At 39.6% G+C, this 24,725-nt stretch overlaps 1 protein-coding gene across 4 annotated transcripts in view; it reads right to left on the reverse strand.

Annotated features, from left to right (window-relative positions):
• Positions 1-24,725, reverse strand: part of LOC131216895 (uncharacterized) — a 93,245-nt gene that overhangs the window by 28,245 nt on the left and 40,275 nt on the right. For 3 of the 4 annotated variants that reach the window (XM_058211502.1, XM_058211501.1, XM_058211503.1), the window contains exons 10-15: positions 18,231-18,322; positions 18,101-18,156; positions 8,657-8,746; positions 8,449-8,548; positions 8,020-8,124; positions 7,837-7,909 (exon numbers count right to left, since the gene is read on the reverse strand). In XM_058211502.1, the coding sequence (XP_058067485.1) occupies positions 7,837-7,909; positions 8,020-8,124; positions 8,449-8,548; positions 8,657-8,746; positions 18,101-18,156; positions 18,231-18,322 (516 nt within the window). Of the gene's footprint in view, positions 1-7,836; positions 7,910-8,019; positions 8,132-8,448; positions 8,549-8,656; positions 8,747-18,100; positions 18,157-18,230; positions 18,323-24,725 lie in introns of all 4 variants that reach the window. The other variant, XR_009157098.1, reaches the window with a different exon arrangement.

Here is a 24,725-nt window from a genome sequence, read left to right on the forward strand (position 1 = left end):
TTCCAATGTTTCCCCATGTTTCTCAAAATTTGCGATAAATTACGCGACACAAACGATATATCCCGTGCGATAACCGATACGTATCTGTATACCAAGGGTGCGATACATTGCACGATACCGATATTTCGAACACTGGGTATACGTTTAATATCCCACTACTTTTTGTGGTGTGGTCCACTTGATCTTTGGATCTATCTTATTTTTGGGCTCAGCCCTTGGAACGATCTCACGAAATGGACGAACGGTTTGGATATGACATTTACTTCATGGTAGGGACCACAAAACTCGTCGACTCACCAGCCAAGTCGCTGGTGTGCGGTACACCACCCGATCCGCTTCCATAAATGGCATCAAAAGCCATTTTCACGGCAAGAAAGGATTCTGGTCCTTCCGAAACTCTAAATCTCATATCCAAAATCCAAAATCCCTATGATTTTGGCAAATTTTTGGCCAAAATCTCCATTTTGCAGAAAATCTCTCCCCTGTTCAATGAAAAAATAGGAAAATCAGCGGTTTTTTTGCACTTATGGCGCACCACTACCTCTCAATCGAGTGGCCCACCAGATTCAGCTTCCATTCACGCTCACATCTTCTGCAGGTACCGAGATCCCCTCTCTTACATGGATTTTCCCTCTTTTTGTTTGGATTTTTTTTTTCAATTTTTTGAGAATATTGCAAACCCGACATTCCTGGCCTTTTATCATCGGAATTCTCTCCTCAAATGGTTATTGGCTCTGTAATGTGCGATAGTATTGCTAATATTGGGGATTTCGTGATATATCGCATGATACAAAAAAAATAAAAAATAAATAAAAAATCTTTTTTTAAAAAAAATTAAAAAATCGGGGACTATTGATGGGTTTCGTCTCGCTGGCTAGCGATAACGGTAATATCGGCCGATATTATCGATATAGCGAACATTGCAGATACACATCAGTTATCACACAGGATATATCGTTTGTATTGGGTTTATCACACATTTTGGGAAACATGAAGAAATATTAGGAAAATGGTTGAATTTCCCAATGAAACTTTAAGGATTGTTAAAAAAGACCTTAATACACACTTTTAAATCATAACATCTCAAAAAAGAAGTGTATATAATAGGTTTCTTTTGTATAGGGTCCTAAGCTATGCGTTGTTTAACTAAACTAGTGCAATTATATTCAAATTGAATATATAATATTTAGGGTGTATGTATGATCATTTCATCAAACACTCCTAAAAACCTAGAAATTAGTCTCCATTGACAGCTGGTTGAAGGGAAACTTCGGGAAAAGAAAAATATTTTAATAATTTTTATTTAAAAAATGATTTTTATTTTCCAAAAATTGACAATGACTTAACAAATCAGTATATCTGCCCTCATACATGCTTGATTTTATGTTTGGAGTTCAACATTGCAAGTAATTTGGGAGAAATTGAGGAACTTTCGAAATTTCCCCAAATAGAACTCAAATTTCGAAATTAGAGTGTATGTTATGATCATTTCATCAAATACTCCTAAAAACTTTGAAATTAGTCTCAATTAACAGTTGGTTGAAGGAAAAATTCAAAAAAAATAATAATAATAATAAATGGAGAACATGAAGAACCAATAGATATCGAAATCAAAGCTCCAACTCCATGATTTTTCATGCAAAACATGAAGAACTAATGGATTTATAACCATTCGACATTGATTTGACCTAATTTCAACAACAACAAAAAAAAAGGATCAAAAATTGAAAATGCTCACCAAATCGAACATGTAGGATATATCAACGATACCTGTGTGTTTTGCATCGCATAGGTGGGATACAAGATATATCATGGAATATATTAGCCGATATAGTCAACATTTAAAACATTGCATTTGAGTAGTAGAAAATGGAGGAAATTGGGAAAATCCTAATTTCCTCCATTTTACCCCTCGAAATGAGATTTTAAGTGTGGAAATATTAGCGAGGACAGATCTATCATCAACTAGCCAAAACTTTTCTTTCTTTTTTTCTGGAAAAAAAAAAAAATTAGGGTTGGAGAATTTGGAAAAGAAAAAAATTATTATTTAAAAATATAAAATATATAAAATCTATTTAATTTGAAAATATATGTTGTTGAGTGTTAATTAATTTGGAAATTTTATATATTCATGAGTGTTGGCCAATTTATCATATGTCGATTGACTACAAATTTTCCTTTTTTTCTTAAAAAAGAAATAGTATGTTTGTTAATTTTAAAATTTAAGAAAATGGATGAAAAAACTATTATTTTGAAAAGAATAATTAAGTTATTTTAGTAGTTATTTCTTACATGTATGGATGGATGGATGGATGTGCCATGCATGTACAGATATATGTATTGTAAGTATGATTGGATGGATGGATGGATGGATGGATATATGTATGTATGCATGTCCCTACAAAGACGACAACTTTGAGCTGTTGCATAACTCTAAATGGGTTTGAAGAAAAGGTATTTTTTTGTTCTCTTTAGCTTTCTGGATGTATTATTTATGTTTCATTACTTTTATAGTTTGATATTTGAATGGCATGAACTCATTTTGGATATAAAGCACTGCTTTTGTATACATTCCATGGTTTAGGTCCCTCTAAAATGAAAATCGATTATGTTTTACTTCTTTTTGTAACATTTTGAGTTCCAAGTGTGTAAACATCTGTCTTTCAACGTCTCCTTAAAGTTCAATTGAAAAATTCCACCTTTTTCCCAATGTTTCCACAATGTTTCCCACAAACTACAATATTTTACCCGGTATTTTGAGATATCATCGATGTTTCCATATCCCAAGTCAATGATACATGTAACAAGATCGACACCTGGAACACTGCTTTTGAAAGTATTCTCTATCTATAAACCATCACAATCGAAGTTGGATCAATTGATGGATCCATGGATGGATTGATAGATGGATCCACGGATGGACCAATTGATGATTCTACAAATGGAAAACTGACAAGTCCATCAGTGGATCTAATGATGGGTTGATTCTTGAAACCACCAATGATTCCATTCAAGATTCTAACAATGAATTGAGTAAATGGATTATATGAAAAATCAATGGAAGGATCTATGGTGTAGGGTGTGGGGATTTGCATAGGATGCAAATCAAAGGAAGAATAAGCAGCAAGATCGATAGAAAAATAATAGACAGCTCAGTGGTCAATTGGCAAGACCTCAAGAGTAAAGTCAGTGTGAACATGATAGCTATATCCTTACAATGATTGGAGCAGACCGTTCAAAGACCAATGGTGAAGTGGATCTTCATCAACTAATTGGTGTGTAGCCAAATCCCTTTCCATTGTTTTTAGTTCCTCCCAAGGTTTTGAATATCAGTATCAGCCAGGCCCAAAACGACAATATGAAACAGGGCATATCGGACCATATGGACAATATGGACCTGTATTGGCTGAAATTTCTTTTTGGGGGGCAAATTTTTTTTTAACAAATTATCAGAAAAATAGAGAAAATCGCAAAACAACAGAATGTATCACTTTTTTATGTTTTTAACATGTCCTTAACAATATTAATATTGTCTATCGGCACGACTTGCTGAAAGTCGACCCATTAGGCACTAATCGAACAAAAAACAAGCATGATTTGGAGGATCATGGCCATGCGATTGAATTAAATATGAAAAATAAATAAATAAAATGGTGATGGTTTACCCTTTTTCTTGATCTTCCCCAAAATGGTCCATGCCACTTTGAATCGTCGAATCCCACTCAAATCTTGTGTTTTGATTACCAATAGACGACTAAATCTAGTTCAAAATAAGTTAATAAGCTTCATTTAGGGTTGATAAGAAGAAAAACATGAAGAAAAAAAAAAAAACAGAGCACCTTTATGGCGCTTGTATCAAGCATGTCAGCACTGTTTTAATCAAAACTAGATGATATAGCCTCTTTCTTTTCCAATCGACTGATTCACTCTGGTATCGTGTAACAATGGGGACCAATCAGTGTTTGAAGTATCAGTATTGCTACAAGTTTCGCTAGCCAGGGATACAGAAACAATATCGATATCAACGATAATATCGCTGATAACTGGAAATGTGGGAAAACATGGGGAAAATGGTAGAATTTTCAGTGAAACTTCAGAAGATGTTAAAATACACATATTTGCATAGTTATGAATAAAAAGTTTGCAAAAAATAATGTATACACAGTAAGCTTCCATTTAATGGGGGCTTAAAAGCATGCGTCGTCGTAAGAAACAATCTAACCATCCCATCCATCCCATCTACCCATCCAATCATCCATCCAACCTTCCATTCAATCATCCATCAATATGTTGCCAAAAAATCATCAACAACTAGAAAGGAAACGATAGATTGTGGTCTTGATATCGCACATGTTGCGATAACGATAATATTGAGATATTATCAATATTAGCAACGACAAATTGAAAACTGCATACAACAATGTGCTCATAAAAAAATGAAATAGAATTATTTTTATTTTTTTAATAAACAAAGTTTTTGTGATATATTTATGTTGGCAATATTATTGAAATATCGCCAATACACTTGTCATGCAAGCATTGCCTAGAATTTACGCAATCGAAAATATTGACAATATTGATACATTAGTAATATAAGCGACGCCTAGAATTTACACAATTGAAAATATTGGCGATATCGATACATTGTTGACACCAAGAATTTCTAATACCATTGGTGTTATCGGTATCGCTACCAGTGTTATCGGTATCGCCAAGCTGGAGATAACGATAATATCAAAGATAATTCAAACAATGGGACCAATAAGGTCATAATTACAACTGATATGGTCACATCATAACCAATTTTCAGAACCATGGTTTAGCACCCCCCCCCCAAAAAAAAAAAAAAATAAATAAATAGAAAAAAAAAAAAAAAAAAATCTGCACTTTGACAATTGAGATTTCGTCTATCAATACAATGTTTTTTTTTCCTTCTATGGTGGCTTCTTTTGTTTTGGCTTTCTAACCTACAACGTTAATTGTCCCATCAAATGCCTTCGTTATTTGTGTGATTCCATTATGTCCATCAGGCATCCTCAGTGCTTATTTGTTAATTTAATGATTTGCGTGAAACACAATTAATTCTATGTAAAAGGGTCGTGCTGAATCCACAATCAAAAGAATAGGAAATATATAATCAAATCCTAGTAAAGCCAAAATAACACCAATTTCATCAACGAAATGATGCTCCGAACTATTTTGTTCCCATCCTCACTTGTTCAGTTTTCGATGCAGGACATAAAATTCAAATATGATGTGCGAGATTTCAGGCTTAAGATCACATTAGTTCAGAGACAATTACACAAATTTCATATCCCACACAAAAGTCTAAACCATTCAATTAAGGGGAATCTATGCGGGTCCAGGCCTACACAAGTTAGGGCTGGATTTGTTAAAATTATAAACCAAACGATGCTCAAAGATAAGCAGTAGTCATCCACACATGCACAGCAATCAGTACCTAATCTAAGGAATTCACCAATTTCAATTCAAGGAACCCTAGAGTGAGAAAAGAGATGGAAATTGGGGATTTATGGCAATCTAGGGTTAGGGTTTATAAAATTAAGGATGAAAAGAGGAAAACAAGAGAAAAACCTGACCCAAAAATATCTCTGGCGTGCAGACGGTGCCCCGGGGCTGATGCACGTGCGTAGATAGGCTGGCCACACGTGCGATGAAGGCCCGCCTTCCCAAATTAGCTTCTTGGCCCTGGTCGGCTAAGCTAGGGCTGCAAAACTTCCAAATTTCACGTTGATCCGGGCTGTGGTCTAGGCGTGGTGCTCCGTCGAAGTTTCAGCCCTCCTGCAGGGCCAGATTCTGAAAACTGGCTATGGAGGGATGAACAGCTATAAAACAAACGGATTGGGCGCGAAGATGGTTGTGGGAAGAATGAAATAAGATGGAGAGGCAGATGGCGATAAACGTGGCTTCGTACCACGGTAATTAACCCTTCGAAAAGGGAGGGCTTCGCCCCTACTTTAATCACAGCCCTTCTAAAAGGGAGGGCTTCGCACCCACTTTAATTTTTCCACAACTCAGAAACTCAGATAGCAGAAAAACCACGCAGGAATTTTTATTCAACTTCAATGAATCAAAAGAACTACAAAGGGTGTCTATTTATAGGGAAAATCCTATACCCCTAAACTCTCGCCATGTGTGCAACCTCTTACTTGGTGATGAAGTAAACTAGAATAAAAACCAAACAAAGAAATCCAAAGCGTTCATGATGTTCTAAATAATAATAATGATAAGCGAAACCTAAAATATGAAATCAATCCGACTAGTGGGCTACGATCATGAGATCCCATGATGGGCGTTTCTTGACTATCGGGCCCACTCTTTTGAATCAAAACTTCGTCTTCTAACCACGAGGCCCTCCCCGGATGTCGTCATCGAGCTAGATCGACGGTGGGGCCCTCCTTCGTACGTACGTGCGTAGGGGGTGGTGTGCCTGCACGTGTGGATGACGTGCGGGCGTGCGTGTGCACGATGTCCTCATCAATTTTAGGGGCCGTTTGGCATGTCTAGCAATAAGAGCTAATTTGCTTAATCTAAATAAATAAATAAGCTCTTATATAGTTATATTGGAAATAGAGTGTTCGATAAAGCTTTAATTTTACCACTTATTTTTCTAGAAACTAGCAAAAAAGCTCTTGAAAAATAAGTGATGGGGAGGTCACTTTTTCTTTAAGAGCTTATTTGGCTTAAGCCATTAGACATTTTTGGCTAATTTTTGGACAAGTTTGTCCTAAAACTTTTTAAGTAATTCCCATCTTGCCCTCTTCTCTTTACAATCTCTCTAAGGTGGCCTCACATGATGAATGACCCATATTGAAGGTGGGGCCCCACTTAATGAATGGTCCACATCAAGTTGCATGATGAACGACCCATATTGAAGGTGGGGCTCCACATGATGAATGTGTTGAAGTGATAAAGTCCCTTGATATACATTGGTACACCACACTCTGACAGCTTCAGCTTTTAGAGTGAATGGTTGTTTGACATGGTATCAAAGCGGAAGGTCCTATGTTCGAATCTCGAGAGCAGCAATTATGCCTCGCTAATATATTATTCTCCCACGGGGGATCAGGAAAATCAGGCCCGGCCCAGGGACCGGGAAATTAAGCCCGGCCTATTTATGGTGTGAGTGTCCCAAGTTCCCACCTCGCACGTACGGGGGGGTGTTGAAGTGATAAAGTCCCTTGATATACATTGATACACCACACTCTGACAGCTTAAGCTTTTGGAGTGAATGGTTGTTTGACAGAATGGTCCACATCAAGGTGGGCTCACATAATGCACGGTCACATCAAAGGTGGGCCCCACACGACGGATGCCCCACATCAAAGTTGAAGTTGAATCAGGATCATGGGACCACTTTGGACAAGAAACTTTGATTCAAGAGAAAAAGAGAAAAAAAAAAAAAAAAGAGACTGCAGCAACGACTCATTAAGCTGCTGCTGTGAGCCCCAAATGATTCGCAGGTTCTTGTTTTCTTTTTAAAGAATCAAAGAGCTTTCATTCTCAAACAGGACTTCAAAGAACTAAACCATGTTGTGAGCTACTGTAACAAATGCCTGAACCACTCAACAAAAATAAACAATCTTGACAAGGCAAAAGAATAATTGTTTCTTCAGAGAAGTGTACTCTGGGACATTTATGCAGTTTTGTCAAACAAAACTACTAAAAATTTGAATATTCAACTAAGTATTCACAACACAATGCATGATGAATTGAAATATGCATTAGTACAAGTACAATTATTTTGTGTTTTTCACTAAGAATGGCAGTAAGTAATACAAAACTAACAGTTTGAGGAAGGTTAAGAAAAAATACCCGTCCAATTGGCCAGCGCTTGCAAAAGATTAACAGAACTAGAATTGTCCAACTGAGCTTGAATTCCCTTTCTCTAACAAGGGAGAGAAGGGAAGCTTTAGTAATTTGATAAGTGATGCATGATCAAGTCATTGGAAACCAAAAATTAAAATGGTAGCAATGTAGCATTGAATAGTGACTTACCATCAAAAGAATATTCATTACAGTGTCACATGCTAAGAATATGGTAGCATCATCCTCAAGCATCTGATTGCTTGTACCAATCAATCTCACGAGGCATTCCACTACCTGGTAACTTAAATAAATGTAATATGCTTCAGTTTCACTAAAATGATTATGTTAGACATATTCTATGGTGTTATGAATCTTCCCAAGTCGATTGGCCATAGTGGAGATCAATTGCACCATTAAAAGCACTCCATCTCGGCCAATGACCAACATTAGCTTACATGTGGATCTTGTAAAATACCAACAACAACAACAACAAAATTTACAAAAATAATGCAAGGACATATAACCGTTCCGATAAGCTAAGACATCATAAGAAATGCGGTAGTATATAAAGTTGAAAAGAAAGAAAACAAATTTACAACTACTCCAAAACCGACTCACCACTTTATGTCCTCCGAATGAAATCAAGGTCCTACAGCCTTCGATCTCCATGGTTGTTTGGCACAGCATTGGAAGCATAAAGCAAGTAGAATAGAAAGGACTACCATCCAGCAAATAAAAATTCAACATGTCATAGTATGATATATAAAGGAACTGTCACAATCACAAATCCCTCAAACAAACAAGACTTAGAGAGGTAGACAAACACCTTACTTCATCTTCACCTTCAACTGAGAGAATATATTCCATAAGTCCTTGAACCTTCTCCTTGCATGCAAAGGGTGTTTCTGCAAGATAGCTGGAAAAAAACATGATCAACAGCCTATCCAGTGGTTTGAGCCTCCAAGCAGTCTTTTTGGTACACTAATCCATGCATTGATGCCCATGTTTTGGTATCCATATCGTTTATTTGGTGGTCCCTACTTTGGGATCCCCCAAAAGTCTCCTGGATTAGTAGATACCCCACCCTTCAATTTTCTGTCCTACAAATAGATGGTTAAGAATATATATATATATATATATATTGGCAGCAATCCACATTCAACAGAAAATAGGCTTAGGAAAATAGAAAATCTTCGAAACATGCTTGTCATTTTCCTCCATTTATTCCATTTTGTGTGTTTCCATTTTCATAGTACGAGCATTTTTATAGTTTTGGCAACATAGGAATGTTGTATGTTTCTCTCTACTATATCAATTACATTCTCAGTTTCACAATCCTTGAGAATATGTGTTGCTCCCACCTCGAATCACACTTCTGAATCATGTTCCTGCTCCCACTTCTAACTGTTTGTGGTTGCTGACATGTTGAAACAAACATTTCGCACATCCGAATATGTTGCTGCTGTGTCACGATTAGTGCAAGTATAGTGCCATATCCTGGTACATTTTGGTGAAGTATAGGTCCGTACTTGCAGTTAACATGTTTACACCCTGTTGCAGGGTGCATGGCTTTGCCTCTCAACCATCACCACTTATTGTCATTTGCCATGCATAATTCAAATTAAATTGTAGGATGAACCAATTAGTATTGGTTGAATTTGAAGATCTGCTTGTTTACCAAGAATCCCTGGCTTGCCAAATAGTAGATTGTTTGATTTCTTAAAATAATGTTCTTCTCACTGGAAATAAGCATAATCATTAGTCAAGGTTTAGAGAAACATCATAACACCTGTTGTAAAGGTTGTTATAATGGGAATGGCCATTCTCTATTGCAACTACTACTATCACACCATTCGACTATTGAGGGGTAATGACACCATCTATTGTTGTTATCACTGATGCTGCCCAGCTCAGGTTTTCTTCATTTCTCTTCATTTTGTGTTGATGCATTTCATTTTTTTCCAGACTTGTTATACAGAAAATCTGCCAGGAAGCAATGGGTCAGCGGGTCCCAAGCCCAGGAAAGGAGTACAGTTGATGTCAGGAATGTTGCTGGTCATAGAACTTCTGCCCAGCAATAAACTTCTGTTTCGAACATGTGATTGGCAAAATAGGATTCAAAGCCGAACCCAAATTGCTGGGATAAGGAAATTATTATTGTATTTATGAATTATGAGTAACAAACTTATTAAAAGGAACAAAGATCCAAAGCTGACAACACATTGTGTACCATGAGTAACCCTCTTATTATTCTGTCCTTAGCTGCACAATTGGCGGGCATTGTTTGTCTCAAATCCTTAGTCAATTACTACAATAGGCAGGTGGGGGGCTATGAAGCAGAGTGCATTCTTGCAATTGTTCCTAAATGAAGATACTATCATGAAACATAAGAGGGTAGTTGGGATAAGCTTTAGGCACTTAAGGAGCTCATCAGATCTAACAAAGTTGATGCTATGCTCCTGCAAGAAACAAAGATAGCAGACCTTGAGATTTTTTATATCTGAAAGATTTGGGAGAAGCATACCGTGGGATGGGCGAGAGTGGATGCAATTGGGAGGTCCGGGACGATTGCAGTAGTATGGACCCTTCCTCTCTGAAAAAGGTGGACTCGTTGAAAGGAAGGTGATCAATTTCGATCCTGTTCCAATCGCTACCAGGGGGTGGACTGTGGGTTCTTTCCTTCATACACGATCCACTGACCTGAGGTAGAGGCAGGGTTTCTGGGAGGAGGTGGGGGTAAAATAGTTGGGATGCCCCGTGGTGTGTCCGGGGTGACTTTAAGGTCATTGGATTTGGGCCCATAAAAAGGGAGGGCCCAGAATAACATTGTGCTGACGAACATGTGTGACTAGCGATTTCATAGACAGAGAGGGTTTGATTGACCTTCTGCTTCAAGGGGCAAAGTTTACTTGGTTGAATAAATAAGATAACAAAGGAATATGTAAATTGACCATTTCCTAATTACGAAATTTTGGGATGCAGCATTCCCCGAGGTTCATCACAAGGCCCTTCCAAATGCAGTCTCGGATCATAACTGATCTGTTTATCAACAGTTTGTGAGTTGTGGGGCCCCAAGCCCTTTTGCTTTGAAGCCATGTGGCTGGAGCGACCGAGTTTTCTGTCAATTTTTTAAGGTTCGTTTGCCTTGTTCTCAGTTGAAGATAATGCAGATATCTAGTTCAGCATTACGCTCAGGGGGGCTGAAAGAAAAGTTGAGAGGGTGGAGCGAGAGGGTCCTTGGGGATCTGCAAGAAACTAAAATGCGTCTTCAGCAAGAATTGTCAGAGATTGATGAGGAAGAGGAGTCTGGTTTGTGATCTCCTGAACCACTATCCAAAAGAGAGGTCGTGCCTAAAGAATCGGGTGCAGCTATTTGGAGGGAAGAGATTCGCTAGAATCAACCTTCACATGACAAGTGGATTTAACCCCTCTTATTTCCAAAAGATTGCAAATGCAAGGAGAAGAGCTAACCAGATCTCTGCGATTAATATTGAGAACCAAGTGGTGTACAGGAAAGAGAAAATTTGCATTGCTTTGTCTCTTACTTCCGTAGTTCTTTCTCTGTAGAAGTTTGCACCACACCTGGGTTGAGCAGGTTCAATTTGATTCAGGCTTGTTCAGCCAAGTGAGGGAGCTGAAATTGGAGTTCAAAATGGAGGAGATTAAAGCAGTTATATTCGAAGCCAAGGGGATCCCCTCTCACTACCTTTCTTCTCAATAGTGGCTGAGGCCCTAACTAGATTGCTTCACTTGATGGTTCAAGATGATCTTATCATCCGCAAGTCTATGGGGACCCCCAGCATTAGGGTCAAACATATTCAATATGTTGATGATACCCTCCAATTCAAGGACAATCTATCAGTGATGTGTGTATCTTCAGGGCACTCGTTGATCTTTGATGTGGTTTTGGGTCTGATAGCCAGCATGGAGAAGAGCAGTATGGTGGCAATTAATACGGACAGCATCTTTGTATCCTCCATTGCTTAGGAAATTGGTTGCAGTGTGGCTGACCTCCCGCTGATTCACTTGGGCATTCCTGTTTTTAGCAGCAAGTGTAAGCAAAAGTGTGGGACGGGTAAACAAAGAATGCACAAGGAGACTTGCAACTTGGAAAACCACACTAATATCACCCAGTGGTAGACTATCCTTGTTAAATCAGGTGCTAGCATCCGTAACTGTTTATCTCATGTCAATATTCAGATGTCGAGTGAAGGTGGCCTCAAAGATTGAAGTGATGCAGGAATCATTTTTACAGAACAACTACGACGGTGCCAATAAGTTCCATGTGGGGGCACGTAAGTAAGTCTGCAAACCTATCAGATGGTGAGGATTAGGCTGAGAAATATCAGAATGGCTAATTTGACTTTATTAGGAAAATGGCATTGGAGGTTGAGAACTGCAATGTGTCTTTGTGGAGACAGATTCTGTTAGCTAGATATGGGGTGTTGACTAATGTTTGGGATATGAATCCCACATCCCAAGGTGGGGGACAACCATTTGGCATGGCATTTCTTGGAAAAAGCTCTTCTGCTCTTGCCACTTCCATTTTAGAGTGGATTCTATGGAGAAGATTCGCTTTTGGCTTGACACATGGTGTTCATCCGTTTCCCTGGCTGAATTGCTTGAAAACCTACTCTGGATTGCTGAAAATAGAGCAGCACTGGTTAATCAGAGGGTCAAATCAAAAGGGGAATAAGGCTGTAACACCTCGTCAATACAACCCCAAATTTAAACTTACAAATGAAATTTACATTTTCTTTTTCCCATTATCATCATTGATTATAACTCCCCAAATAAGCCTAGAAATTAAACAAAGCATGATAAAACCCCAAAAATCTTTATTCAGACTCACCAACACTTGGGAAGCCATTATCAAACAAGCCACCAACAATGGTGTACCACCTAGAACGAGTCACTTGAAAATTTCCCCACTTAATAATAATATTAGACTAAACTCCTAGAAATAATTAGTACCCAGACCTACTTGAAAACCTTAGGGCCGTAGAAGTCGGATTATGGCCCAATCTGATCGTTAAAACATCTGAAATCGAGAGTTAGTCATACCAACCGCTGGAGTGTGACCCACCTAGTCTTTAGATCTACCAATCCCTCAAGATAAAATCTCCTAGGAAATGTACAACTGACAAACGGTCCAGATCTTCATAGACACCAACAGTGGACCCCACAGGAGACCCAAGTGTACACGGGATTGTGTACAACCGCGGAGCACCAAGACCTTAAGTCGGGTCAAAACGATTTGACCCGAGCGGAAGCCCTCCTTCCACTGTTGTTTTCCCGCCCGGTAGTTCAAATGAACGGGGGTCCACTGTGATGGCGTGGCCCACCACTGGTGACCATCCCAAGAAATCCAAACCGTCTATCACGATCAATAGTGATCACCGATCAAAACCACGGTTGGATATCCCAAAGGACCACATGTGCATGCAGACGAGCTAGGAAGAGACCCATGTGGCTTGAATCTACGTCCAAAGTCGGAAGACTCCACACACCCTGCTTCGCCGGCTATCCGAACGGCCAGGAATTTTCGAAATTCCAGCCTCATGCATCGTAAAGTCCAAATCACCACCCCATTTTTAGTAAATATCTCCACCCTCAGCCGGAATACGAAAAGAATCTTTCCATTCCAAGAGCTAGCAAAATCCTAGCCATCCACCACCTTCTAGAAGCCTCTCACAAGCAATCCGGAACACTGAGACTAGGGCTACCAGAAAATCTCGTAGGGAACCGAGAAGTTGGCGAGATTTTGCCATGGCGCGGGTCATTCCCATTACAGAAGGAGTGTTACGATCAACGGTCCGTACTTCACCATGAAAAGGACCCCACAAGCCTCCTAAACACCATCCAAACCAATTAGAAGCTTTAGATCATCAGATCAACCGATCAACAAAAAATCGCCATGATAGATGGGTCGTCCTCCTCGGCCGGCTAAGAAAACCCATCTTCTTTAATCCGGCCCCATTTACCGATCTAAGTCATTCAATGTGTGGCCTACCTCATCAAAAACATATCACGAATGGCCGCTCGAACCCGTGCAATCGTTAAACCGAGCTTAGGAGCCCTTGAGCAAGAATTTTCTATTCTCCCACTGCTAACGATGCAACTAATCCCATGATTAGTATGGAAATTTCTAGAAATAGATCGGAGCCCTTAAATAGCCCGAATGTTAGGGCAACATTCGAGAAAAAAATAGCAAGAAAAGAAAGAGAGAGAGAGAGAGAGAAAGAGAGAGAGCGGCATTCGCGGAGAGTATGCCTATATCGCGAATCAACCCAAGCCACTGAGTGGAGTGAGTCAGGGGTTGAGTCTGACCTGTTCACTTGCTGAGAAGAAGAAGGTTAGGAGGAGAAAGAGCTCTTCTAACTACAACAGACCGGAGTCATGCACTCAACTTAGTCCGAATCAACCGAGTTCGGTTCAGCTCAATTCCAGTTTTAGAGGTAAAGATCGAGTTAGTACCGCACTGACTCAATCTTCCCAGCAATGTCAAAACTCCAATGAACCCGAGCTTTTCAGGCTGCCATCACACCACCATTCTGCGACCGAGTCACGGCGTAGCTGAACCGAGTCGCCGTAATACTCAATTGAGTCACCGGGACGCCACCGTTCGAGCTAAGTCCGGAAAGCTTGCTAGCGGGAACCTCCACCAAACCCTCTAGTTCGATGCAACCAGGTCGCCACTCCAACTGAGATTGGGATTGGACTCGATCTGAGTCATCTAAGATTGACTCGGTCGGTTACTGAGTCAAGAAGGGAACTCCCTGATTAAATCAGGTTTGGTGGAGGTTTTACTCGAATCTCCTACCTCCATTAGTGATGAAGAAGAAACCCTATTCAGGTATTGCATCGAAACCCTGCTTGTCCAAGTTAATACTGCACTCAACTCACTATTGAGTTGACTCAGTAGATACCCAACTGAGTCAGGCCTGATTTATCTCCAAATTCTAATGTCAAGGACTACCTACGAAGATTCTTGGAAGCCTCACCAAATTCAAGAGTCGAGTGATCTTATGACCACGACAAGTATTTTCCCAACTCTAACTCAATCAATCTATTGAATAGAAATCTTAACTGAGTTGACTTAGTAGTAACTCGCTGAAATAACTCTTCCAGGTAGCACCTTCAACCACTTACCGTGAAGAACAAACCCCTCCCTCAACTAAGCATGAATTAAATTACTTCCAAGTAGCTAGCTAGCAAGGCCCTACTATCGGATGGTCCAAGTTTGATTTTGGAATTGTATTGAACTATTATTAACTTGATCATAGGATACTTGAGCTCGCACCATAGGGATATTCAAGACAAATACGTATACATAAAAGGTGAGGAGTCACCCTCTTTGCTTTCCACATTCATTGAATTCCATTATAGTTTGATCTAACTAGTGAATAAATTTTAGGAATGTAAATACTCTAAATTTGTGAACTGTAAGATCTTATGAACATGTTTACACTTATACTATGCTTGTTTCATATTGATGAACCCTGTAAACATAGATGTACTTATAGCCTTCTTAATGACAGATCTTGGGAACAGGTTTATCTTTATAATATCTTACTTCATTTGATGAATCTTGTGAATAGGATCATGCTTGTGATAATCTTGTCTTATTAGGAAACTTGTACTACCAGATTGTATAGGCATATTCGTACTCTATACTTGTGTGTCCCTATCCAATCTGATAATGGAAGAAATACAACCATTTACATTTAAGTAAGATCGAAATCTATGATGAGATGATGGAGGCCTTACCCAAGGACCTTAGAATTGTGGAGGATTGGATAGTGACCACTAGTTAAGAATCATCTAAGACTTCTACATGTATGGGTCATTACGGATAACATTCATACATAACATTTGAGCTTTACCAGGTGCTTAATGTAAGACATCCTGTTAGGTCTACTAAGAACTTTATTTGGAAAAATCATTCTAATGTAACCTTCAGGTTTGAGTGCATTCATACCACTATGGGTCGCTCTCGTTGCATGAGGCTTTTCCGGGTATTTAGGAGCTCCTCAGGTGTATCCCGAATGCTTTTCCAGGAGACTAAATTACCTTGGGCACTCTCACCACATGGTCTTTTCCAGGTAGCGAATCTACCTAAGGTGACCCTTTTTGTCAGCTGGATGTGCATCCCCAGGTCTGTGATAGAGAGCATATTCAAAAAATATTAGCCTCGTTATAAATTGCTAAGTTAATTTGAAGACTATCTTGGAATATTATGACATGTGTGAAATCTTGGAGGGTAACTTCCACTGAGTTATCACTCATTTTACAGTGCAGTTGCACCAAACAAATACAGGGTTAGAGTGTGAGGAAGAACCCCCGGTCGGGATCCCAGAGGAAGGCATAAAGGAGTTTGGCGAGGGGTACTATGCCGGTGCAGCTGAGCCGCTTGAGCTCAACCAGTAGTTTATGATTTACTTACTTTTGTCATTAGGCTTTTATGCTTTTGGTTCCACAGTTTGTAATTAAACTACCTTGCTAAGGGATTTCATTTTGTTGACATTTACATATTTTAAATTTCTCTCGTTAATACTCTTGACATTTATGGCTTATATGGTGGTTGATTCATATTATATCATGGGATCTATAGTATTGAAGGTTTATTCATAGTAGGCTTCTTAATGTAATACTCGAGTTCTCAACGAGGAGTGATCATCCTCGAGCCATGTGAATCAGAGTGTTACAAAGGTTGTGTGGAGCCCCACATTTAGGAGGGACCTGAGGGATGGAGGGATGGAGGAATTGCCAGTTTGCCTCTACTGCCATGCTCAAAGTCGTCAAGATTGTGGTGCAGTTTCATCACTTTCCAACTATCATTGAAGAAGACTTAAAAAAATGTTATTCCTTAGGGCAAAGGGGGTGTTTTCCCTTGGTGGAGTTCTAACTTAAATTGAGGAAGCTATTGATTTGTATAGTAGGCATCTGATTTCTTTTGTGACATCCCCAGAGAAGCAATTGAGAAGACAAACCAGTTAGCTAAGGAAGTGGGAACGAGGGGTGAGTTTGTCGTGTTGGAGTTGTGTAACAGTCCAGAGCACGAGCATATGCAGGGGGTAGCTATTTTGAGTTTTGGATGGGCTGTTGTCGTCTCTCTTTTTTTTTCCTTTTCTTTGTTATATTCTTTTGGGTTGTTGGCCCTCCCGCTTAAGTTCATTTGCCCATCAAATAATAAAAGTAATTAATAATAAAAACTCATTTGCCTCTCTCCAAACATTATGGTCGGCACAGGGCTATTAGACAATAGAATCAATCAAAATGATGTCCATGCAATCCCTTCATGACATCTGAAGTGTACAGTGTTCGAAATATCGGTATCGTGTTACGTATCGCACCCTTGGGATACAGATACGTATCGGTTATCGCATGGGATATATCAGTTGTATTGCATAATGTATCGTTGTTGATGGAAACATGGGAAAACATTGGAAATTGTGGAATTTTTCAATGAAATTTCGAGGATTGTTAAAAAAGACATCAATACACACTTACAAATCAAAACATTACAAAAAAATGAGTACACATAATAGGTTTTCTTTATATGGGGTCCTAATCTATGCGTTGTCTAACTGAATTGATGCAAGCATATTCAAAGTTTACTCATATAATTTATAAATGTAAGAAGACGTGTGGAAACACAAGCAATACATTCAAAAGCAAAAGAAGAATCACTAGATCAGCTTACATGCATGTTTGATTTTATGTTTGGACATAATGATTGCAATCGATTTGCGAGAAATTGCGAAAAATTTGATTTTTTTACAATTTTCCACAACTCAGTCATTTTCCTCCAAATCTTGAAATCGAAGCTCCCAATCCATGCTTTTTCATGCAAAACATGAAAAATCATTGATTTGTAACAATTTCCCACTGATTTAACATAGTTTATAGGAAAAAAATGATCGAAAATTTAAATAAAAAAAATGTTAAAAAAAGCTCACCAGATCAAACATGTGGGATATATTCCACTACTGCGTTTCGTATCGCACAGGTGGGATACAAGATATATCGTAGGATATATCAGCCGATATCGTCAATATTTAAAACAATGGAAGTGTATAAACTAGTGTTTGCATTGGTGAGATTTGGTAATAGACCGTGGCATTAAGTAAGATACATGGATCCTACTTGCAATGAGGCTATAAACAATATAAAAGATAAAATAATAACATGACATGCAGCAAACCACATACACAGTGAAGAAGTCACAAACCAAGTAGCTAAAGAAAGAGGAGAAGACCAAGCATACCTGCCAATGATCCGTACTGAAGCCAGAAGATCATCTCCTTTCTTTATTCCATGATCCTATACAAACATGATGGTAAATATACACACAACTACAGGGGATTTGTCTATATTTGAATGGTCAAAACCATTACCTTGGCATCTTGTAAATAATCCAAAACTAAACCAATCGTCTCATCAAGCCCAGATATCACCTTAGTTGAAGTGCTTTCACTGATAGGATTTTCTGCATATGTGTTTTCATCTAATTGATTAAAATGCTGAAGGAGAAAGTCAACAACTATATGTTTCATGAGAGGTTTCCTGGCCCCGCACACACCTTAAGACATGGAACACATACCAACAACCTAGCATGTTTGTCGGGCATCTAACCCAAGAAGAATGTGATCCTCACCATTAAGATGACATGGTGCAAAAATAGGCTGAGTCAGGACAAGTGTATGTCACATGTGGACCATTGGCAACTTTCTTTCTTTTTTTTCTAAACCATCCATTGCTATGGTACAGGGTGAGCCTGCTTGATGCATGAACTGGCCAGAATGTTGTGCGAGGTCATCTGCATTCTAGGTCTACCCTATCCATGACTCAGATATGTCACACATATGCCAAACAGTCACATGTGCTGCATGTAAAGATGCGTGTAGAGAGGGTGCCTTTGGGCCTAGCAAACTGCTGCTTGATGATATCTTTTTAGTCATTCATAAAAATGTGTGAATGTTTACGCTAATAGATTTAGGGGTCGTTTGGCACCATGGATTGGAGGGGATTGGAGGGGGTTTCAAATCCCCTTGGTTGTTTGGCAACATAAAGTAACTGGGGGTTTCAAATCCAAGGGGTTTCTAATCCCCTCTTTGAGGAGGTTTGCAATCCACGGTGAGAGCTTGGATTACACCTAAAATCATTTCAATAGTTGCAGGTGTAACATGTGTGTCACTGCACACTATCATTCTATTGGGCACATGACCCACTAATGATGATCAGCACCATCCAAACATTGTCCATGTAAATCAGCACCATCCAAACATTGTCCATATTCATCAACGATTAAAAATCGTTGGTTAGTCACTCAGACATGATCTTGTGCTTGCAGTCCATCCGAGACTTGGAATTTCATCATTTTCAGGCAAAGCATATATTTCAGCAGGCTTATCACAACCATAGTGTCAAAAATTATATATCTCAATAATTAGGGATATTAAAGTTGATTTAGTAATTAAATTCAAACCCTTGTAAATATACCATGTACAGGTATTTTTGAATTAAAGTTGATTCACACTCCAGGGTACCAAACACACTGGGAGGATTGCCAATCCAAGGGGTTTCCAATCCTGGGGGTTCCGAATCCACGCTCCCAAACAGGCCCTTAGTGATATGCATAAGGTGGACATAGCTATAAATTAGGTCTTAATTACAAACTTTACAAGTTACTACTAATGAGAAGGGGAAAAAAAAACTGCTGACTTTCTTGATAGACCACTGCCAACTTTGTGAGTCTGGAATTCTATGTGATCACTGCACACTAATTAAACTAAAGGGAAGATTTTATAGGGCAGACAGAAAACCATCCATGCTTTATGGGACAAAATGTTGGGCCATCAAGGAATAGCATGTTCATAGGCTGAGTGTAGCTGAAATGAGGATGTTGAGATGGATAATTGGCGAGATGAGGAAGGATAGAACTAGAAATGAGTGCATTCAAGGGAATTTAGGAGTAGCACCGATACGTAATAAGACGAGGAAAGTAAAGCTAGATGGTTTGGCCATGTGCAACCAAGATAAGAACTAGAAGGGTTAGGAGTGAGTCGGTTCAAGTAGAAGGCTACAAAGGGCAATGTGAAGGCCCAAAGGATAGGTGTGGAGGTAGTAAGAAGATTTGATGGCCTGCCTTAACCAAGGATATGGTCCTTGATAGAGTGGGATGGCGGAATAGGATTCATGTAGTCGACCCCATTTAGTTGGGATAAGGCTTATATGATGATGATGATGACGACTTAACTACGGACTTTCTTTCTCAAAAGAATGCCAAAATTGGTTATAGAGCATCTAAAAGCCTGAGTACATAAATTTGCAACTGTACAATATGTTCATCAGTCACGCCCTCTCAAAATTCACATGGTTTAATGTTTATATATTGAGAATACATTATTTGGCATATTGACACCATCCAGGATAAGGATAATTACAGTAACAATCAATGGGATTCATGACCCTTGTGATGAGAGTAAAGGATGACATTGTAGAACTTTTCTTTGAGAAACAACATTCTGTGGCATGACCCCGCCCCTGATGGAATGCACAATACTCACTTTCTTTGTAATTTGTAAGTAACGGGTTTGCCGGTGGTCTAGGCTGGAGTGGTGCCAAGAGCTGCCTTTGGATGAGTGTGGCTAGAATGTCCATGTATGATTGGGCCAATTGTGTAAATTGCCTAGACACCTACGCCGCACCCGTTTTTCTATTCTGGTTTGTGTATCGCGGATTCTACCTAGGTTGTTGCTGCTGAGGTTGGTATTGTTGTTCCTGCAGAGGAGATCTTGGAATTCCTTGTGCGGAGGCAACGACACTGTTATTTTCCGTTGGGCGAGGAACGACCACATCTCTATTTCTTACTCCGTATTTATCTGTCTTTTCTTCAAGTTTTGTTTTTTGTACCAAGGTAGACAAGTGGGGCCATGGTGCAATTGTGACAGTTCTTATTCCGGCCTCCACCTGTTCCCCCGCATGGATGAGCTGAGTAAAATTGGCATACGGGTATGAAATCAGATATCCCAATATATTTGGATTGACCGAATGGACAATCATAGAGATTTGTATTTCTTCGTCGATGGATGTTTTCATTCGTGCAGCCATGGCTCTTCATCGCCCCACTTATGCAAATAATGTTTCGTCGCTCCTTTGCCTAAGGGCTGCTAAGTCCGACCTTCGGGGTGCTGCATTTAGATTGTATGTGAAACGATCTATAAAGGCTTGGGACAATTGTTCCCATGTTCTAATCTTATGATAGTCCAGAGACGTGTACCAATCTAATGTATCACCCCTTAGGGATTTTTGGAACAGACGGATCAATGCCCCATTATCTTTTGCCATAGTATCAAGTTCACCACAGAAAGCTTTTAAATGTGCAGTTGGGCACCCCGTGTCATCGTATCGCTGAAACTGGGGTACCTCAAAGTTTGCAGGTACCTTAGCATCGGGGAATGGGCAAAGATCCCTAAATTTTGTGGACAGGAATTCTACACCGTGTTGTTTCTGAAGTTCATTTCGCATGGCCCTTAACTGGTTCTCGAAGTGTTCCCGAAGTCGATCGAATTCATTTGGTTGGGCCAAAGGAGGTTGTGCCCCTTCTGGCATTCGGTTAGCCTCTTCCTTATAATGGTTGACTTCTTCGATGTCCCTATGTTCCTCGGTTAGAGAGATTGAGTGCATGGTGGGGTGAGGGAATTGCAATATGTTACCGCCGGGAGGGCGAGCTTGGTTGGATGGATATCCATGAACAATAGATATTTGTTGTGGTTGACCAGGTGGAAATTGAAACAAATTCCTACTAGGAGAAGGTTATTGGAATTGACTAGACTGTGATTGACCGGAATGTGCTGGTTGACTCCCGTCAAAGGCAGGGTGTGCTGGAGTTTGAATTGCTGTGACTGGTGGGTTTTGAAAGTGAACCCGATTTTCGTTAAGGGGAGTGGGTTGAAATTGATTGACAGTTGGGTCTGACAAACCTACATGGATGCTTGGTAGGCGCATGTTGTGAATGAGTGGTGCAATTTGCGCGTGAATGCGGTTCACAATGTTCTCTAACCTCTTCAATATGCGGGCGAGATCAGTCATCGAGGGAGTGGATGCGACCGGTTGAGAGGCCAGTGGCCTTGGTGAATCTAGAGGAGTTGGAGGATTGTCGTCTTGGGCTAACATTGTTGCTTGTGCACAGGTTCGGATGATTCTTTGGTAGGTACGTGATGATTGTGCAGGGCGACAAACCCGCAACTGATTTCTGGGCACAATGGTTGCAGAATGGCCCGCTACCTCCTCGCAATGGGTATACCTTGTGATCACTTTTTTTTTGGTATTTTCTTTTTCTCTTTTTTTTGTCTTTTTTTTTAATTATTTTTTTATTTTTTTATTTTTTTTGTGTATTATTTTCTTTTCTTTTCTTTTTATAAAAGGCAAACGTACAATGGAACGTAAATGTCAGGAAAATTCAGGAGGACCAGTGCAAACTGGATTAACAAAAAGGTAAATGGACCAATGAGAACTGGATTGCAAGAAAATAAACGGACCAGTGACAACTGGAATGCTTGAGGCAGGTAGGAAAATAAAGTGGACCAGTGTAGACTGGAATGCAGGATGCTTGCGAGAAAGTAAAAGGGACCAATATAGACTGGAATGCAGGATGCAGGCAGGAAAGTAAATGGACCAATATACTGGAATGCAGGATGCTTGCGAGAAAGTAAAATGGATGAGTATAGACTGGAATGCAGGACGCAGGCAGGAAAGTAGCCAATAAACCAGTGATCTCGAGTGATGTTGTGATCAGTTACCCAAGCAACCCAACTATAAGATGAAGAGTATATGTTCGATATAGAGCTTGGCATTTGATTGAATGAGGAATAATATGATCCACGCCTTGTAGACACCCCACCCAGGCTAGCAACTTGATGAAGCATGCATGATCCTTAGGCACTAAACCTAAACCCTACACCCTACCTAAAACCTCAGCCGTTTCTAGGCCCAAGCCAAACCCTAGCCAAACCCAAGCCATTACCCAAGCCGAGTCATACCTAAGCCGAGCCACACCCAAGCCCTTTCGAATCCAAATCTCCAAACCCCGGGCCTTTAGCCACCTTCCAGGCCCAGATAAGCCCTCTGGCCAAACCACGGAAGAAAACAGAAGGAGGCGGTAATTGGATTGCCGCCCCCTCTCGACAAATGTGCCCGGAGCCACAATTGTTGCTCCCCTGGAGGACGATCATCCTGGGACCCACTCAACCCCAAGAATTATCACTATTTACCATTTTACCAAGCGTTGAAAATGATCACTCTGGCCAGAGTTGGATCGAGTTCACCATCACTTGCATTAAACTTCATCGTTGCATGACCGTCCTGACATTGAAATCCAAGTCGACTATGCTTGTATCGCATATGGATTTGACAACTCCTGGGGAAACCGGAAGAGATCGAATCTTATTTTGTTGTTCCGCTAGATGCCACCGAGGGAATAGAAGACTTCATAGTGCCTTAGATAATGAGCGCTATTTTTTGAAATTTTGTTTTGAAAACTATCCCACGTGAGGGGCTACACTCCCTGGGGATTTTATTGCCACGGTTTTTTTTTTTTTTTTTAATAATCCTAGGCCGTTAAAAAGATTCGTCAGATCTCGCTGGAGGGCGTCGTCGTTCTGTTTTTATTTTAACCTTCAATTTTTTTGAAATTTTGAATAAGTTTGGCACTTCTCCACTAGTGAGAGTGGGGATGATCAAGGCCAGTTTTTATTGGGAACAACTTTTTTGGGATTTTCTAAAAAAGGTCCCTACATGTAGATAAATGATCCGTAGGGTTTTTCTTGCAAAGCTTTTTCTGAAATATGTCCAGACAATTATGTTGCCTCTACTGGGGGTTCCATGGGACTTCCAACTGACCTGGTTTTATTGGAACTGTAAAAAAGATCGATTTTATTGAAAAATATAATTTTGTGATTTTTTTAAAAGGATCTGATCCGTCGTTTCACACTCTATCAGTTGCGATCGAGATCAGCTCTGCTAGGGATATGTATTTTGCTTTTCCAAGATGATCCGATATGTCATTTCGCAATCCAACAATTTTGATAGAGATCGGTTTTTATTGAAATATTTTTGCATTTTTCTCTATTTTCCTTGAATTTTTGCTTTTATTTTTCTTGAATTTTCTCTCCTCCCCCCTTTTTCTATTTTTTTCTTGAATTTCCTCCTCTTTTTTGTCTTTTTCTCATTTTGTCTTCTTCAATTTTTTGCAGATTCCCAATTTCTCACAAGATTTTTTCATCTCATTAAAATCTCACATTTTCTCTCCTTTTTTTCCCATTACCTGCTGGTCATTCCTCTTCCATCAGATTACCAAGCGCAACCGAAGAACTTAGACGAGTACATAATAGACTAGGGGTAGTCTTGCTCTCTTATGTCCTTTCTTTTTGTAACATACTATATATTGAACTCTTTTTCATGAAATCTTCATTTGCTTATATTGCCCTTGTGTTTAGTTTCGACTTTGTTTCTTCTAATTGGCCTTTGGTGGGCCCATGATGATCACACCGCTCAACAGGTCTTTTCTTCTCACACAAATAGTTTTTTCAGCTTTTAATGGTCAATGGAGGGTTGTGGCAAATTTTGGCTTAAATTGGTGTCGGTGTGGTAATTGGATTACTGCCTACCACGTCATCTAATTGACCATTGACTTTTCAATAGCATTTTCATGTGCAGATAGACGGGGCACATATGTCGAGATGAGGTGATAATCGGATTACCACCCCTGATCGCGTTTAGCGACAAGCTTTCTTCCATATTCTTTGAAATTGGTGTCTCCTCCGTGCTCTGTGTTGCTCTCCGAACATTCTCTTGTCTCCTTTCTCCATTATTCTCACATTTCTCGTCTT

Source organism: Magnolia sinica, chromosome 10, assembly GCF_029962835.1.
Source record: "Magnolia sinica isolate HGM2019 chromosome 10, MsV1, whole genome shotgun sequence".
Classification (NCBI taxonomy): Eukaryota; Viridiplantae; Streptophyta; class Magnoliopsida; order Magnoliales; family Magnoliaceae; genus Magnolia; species Magnolia sinica.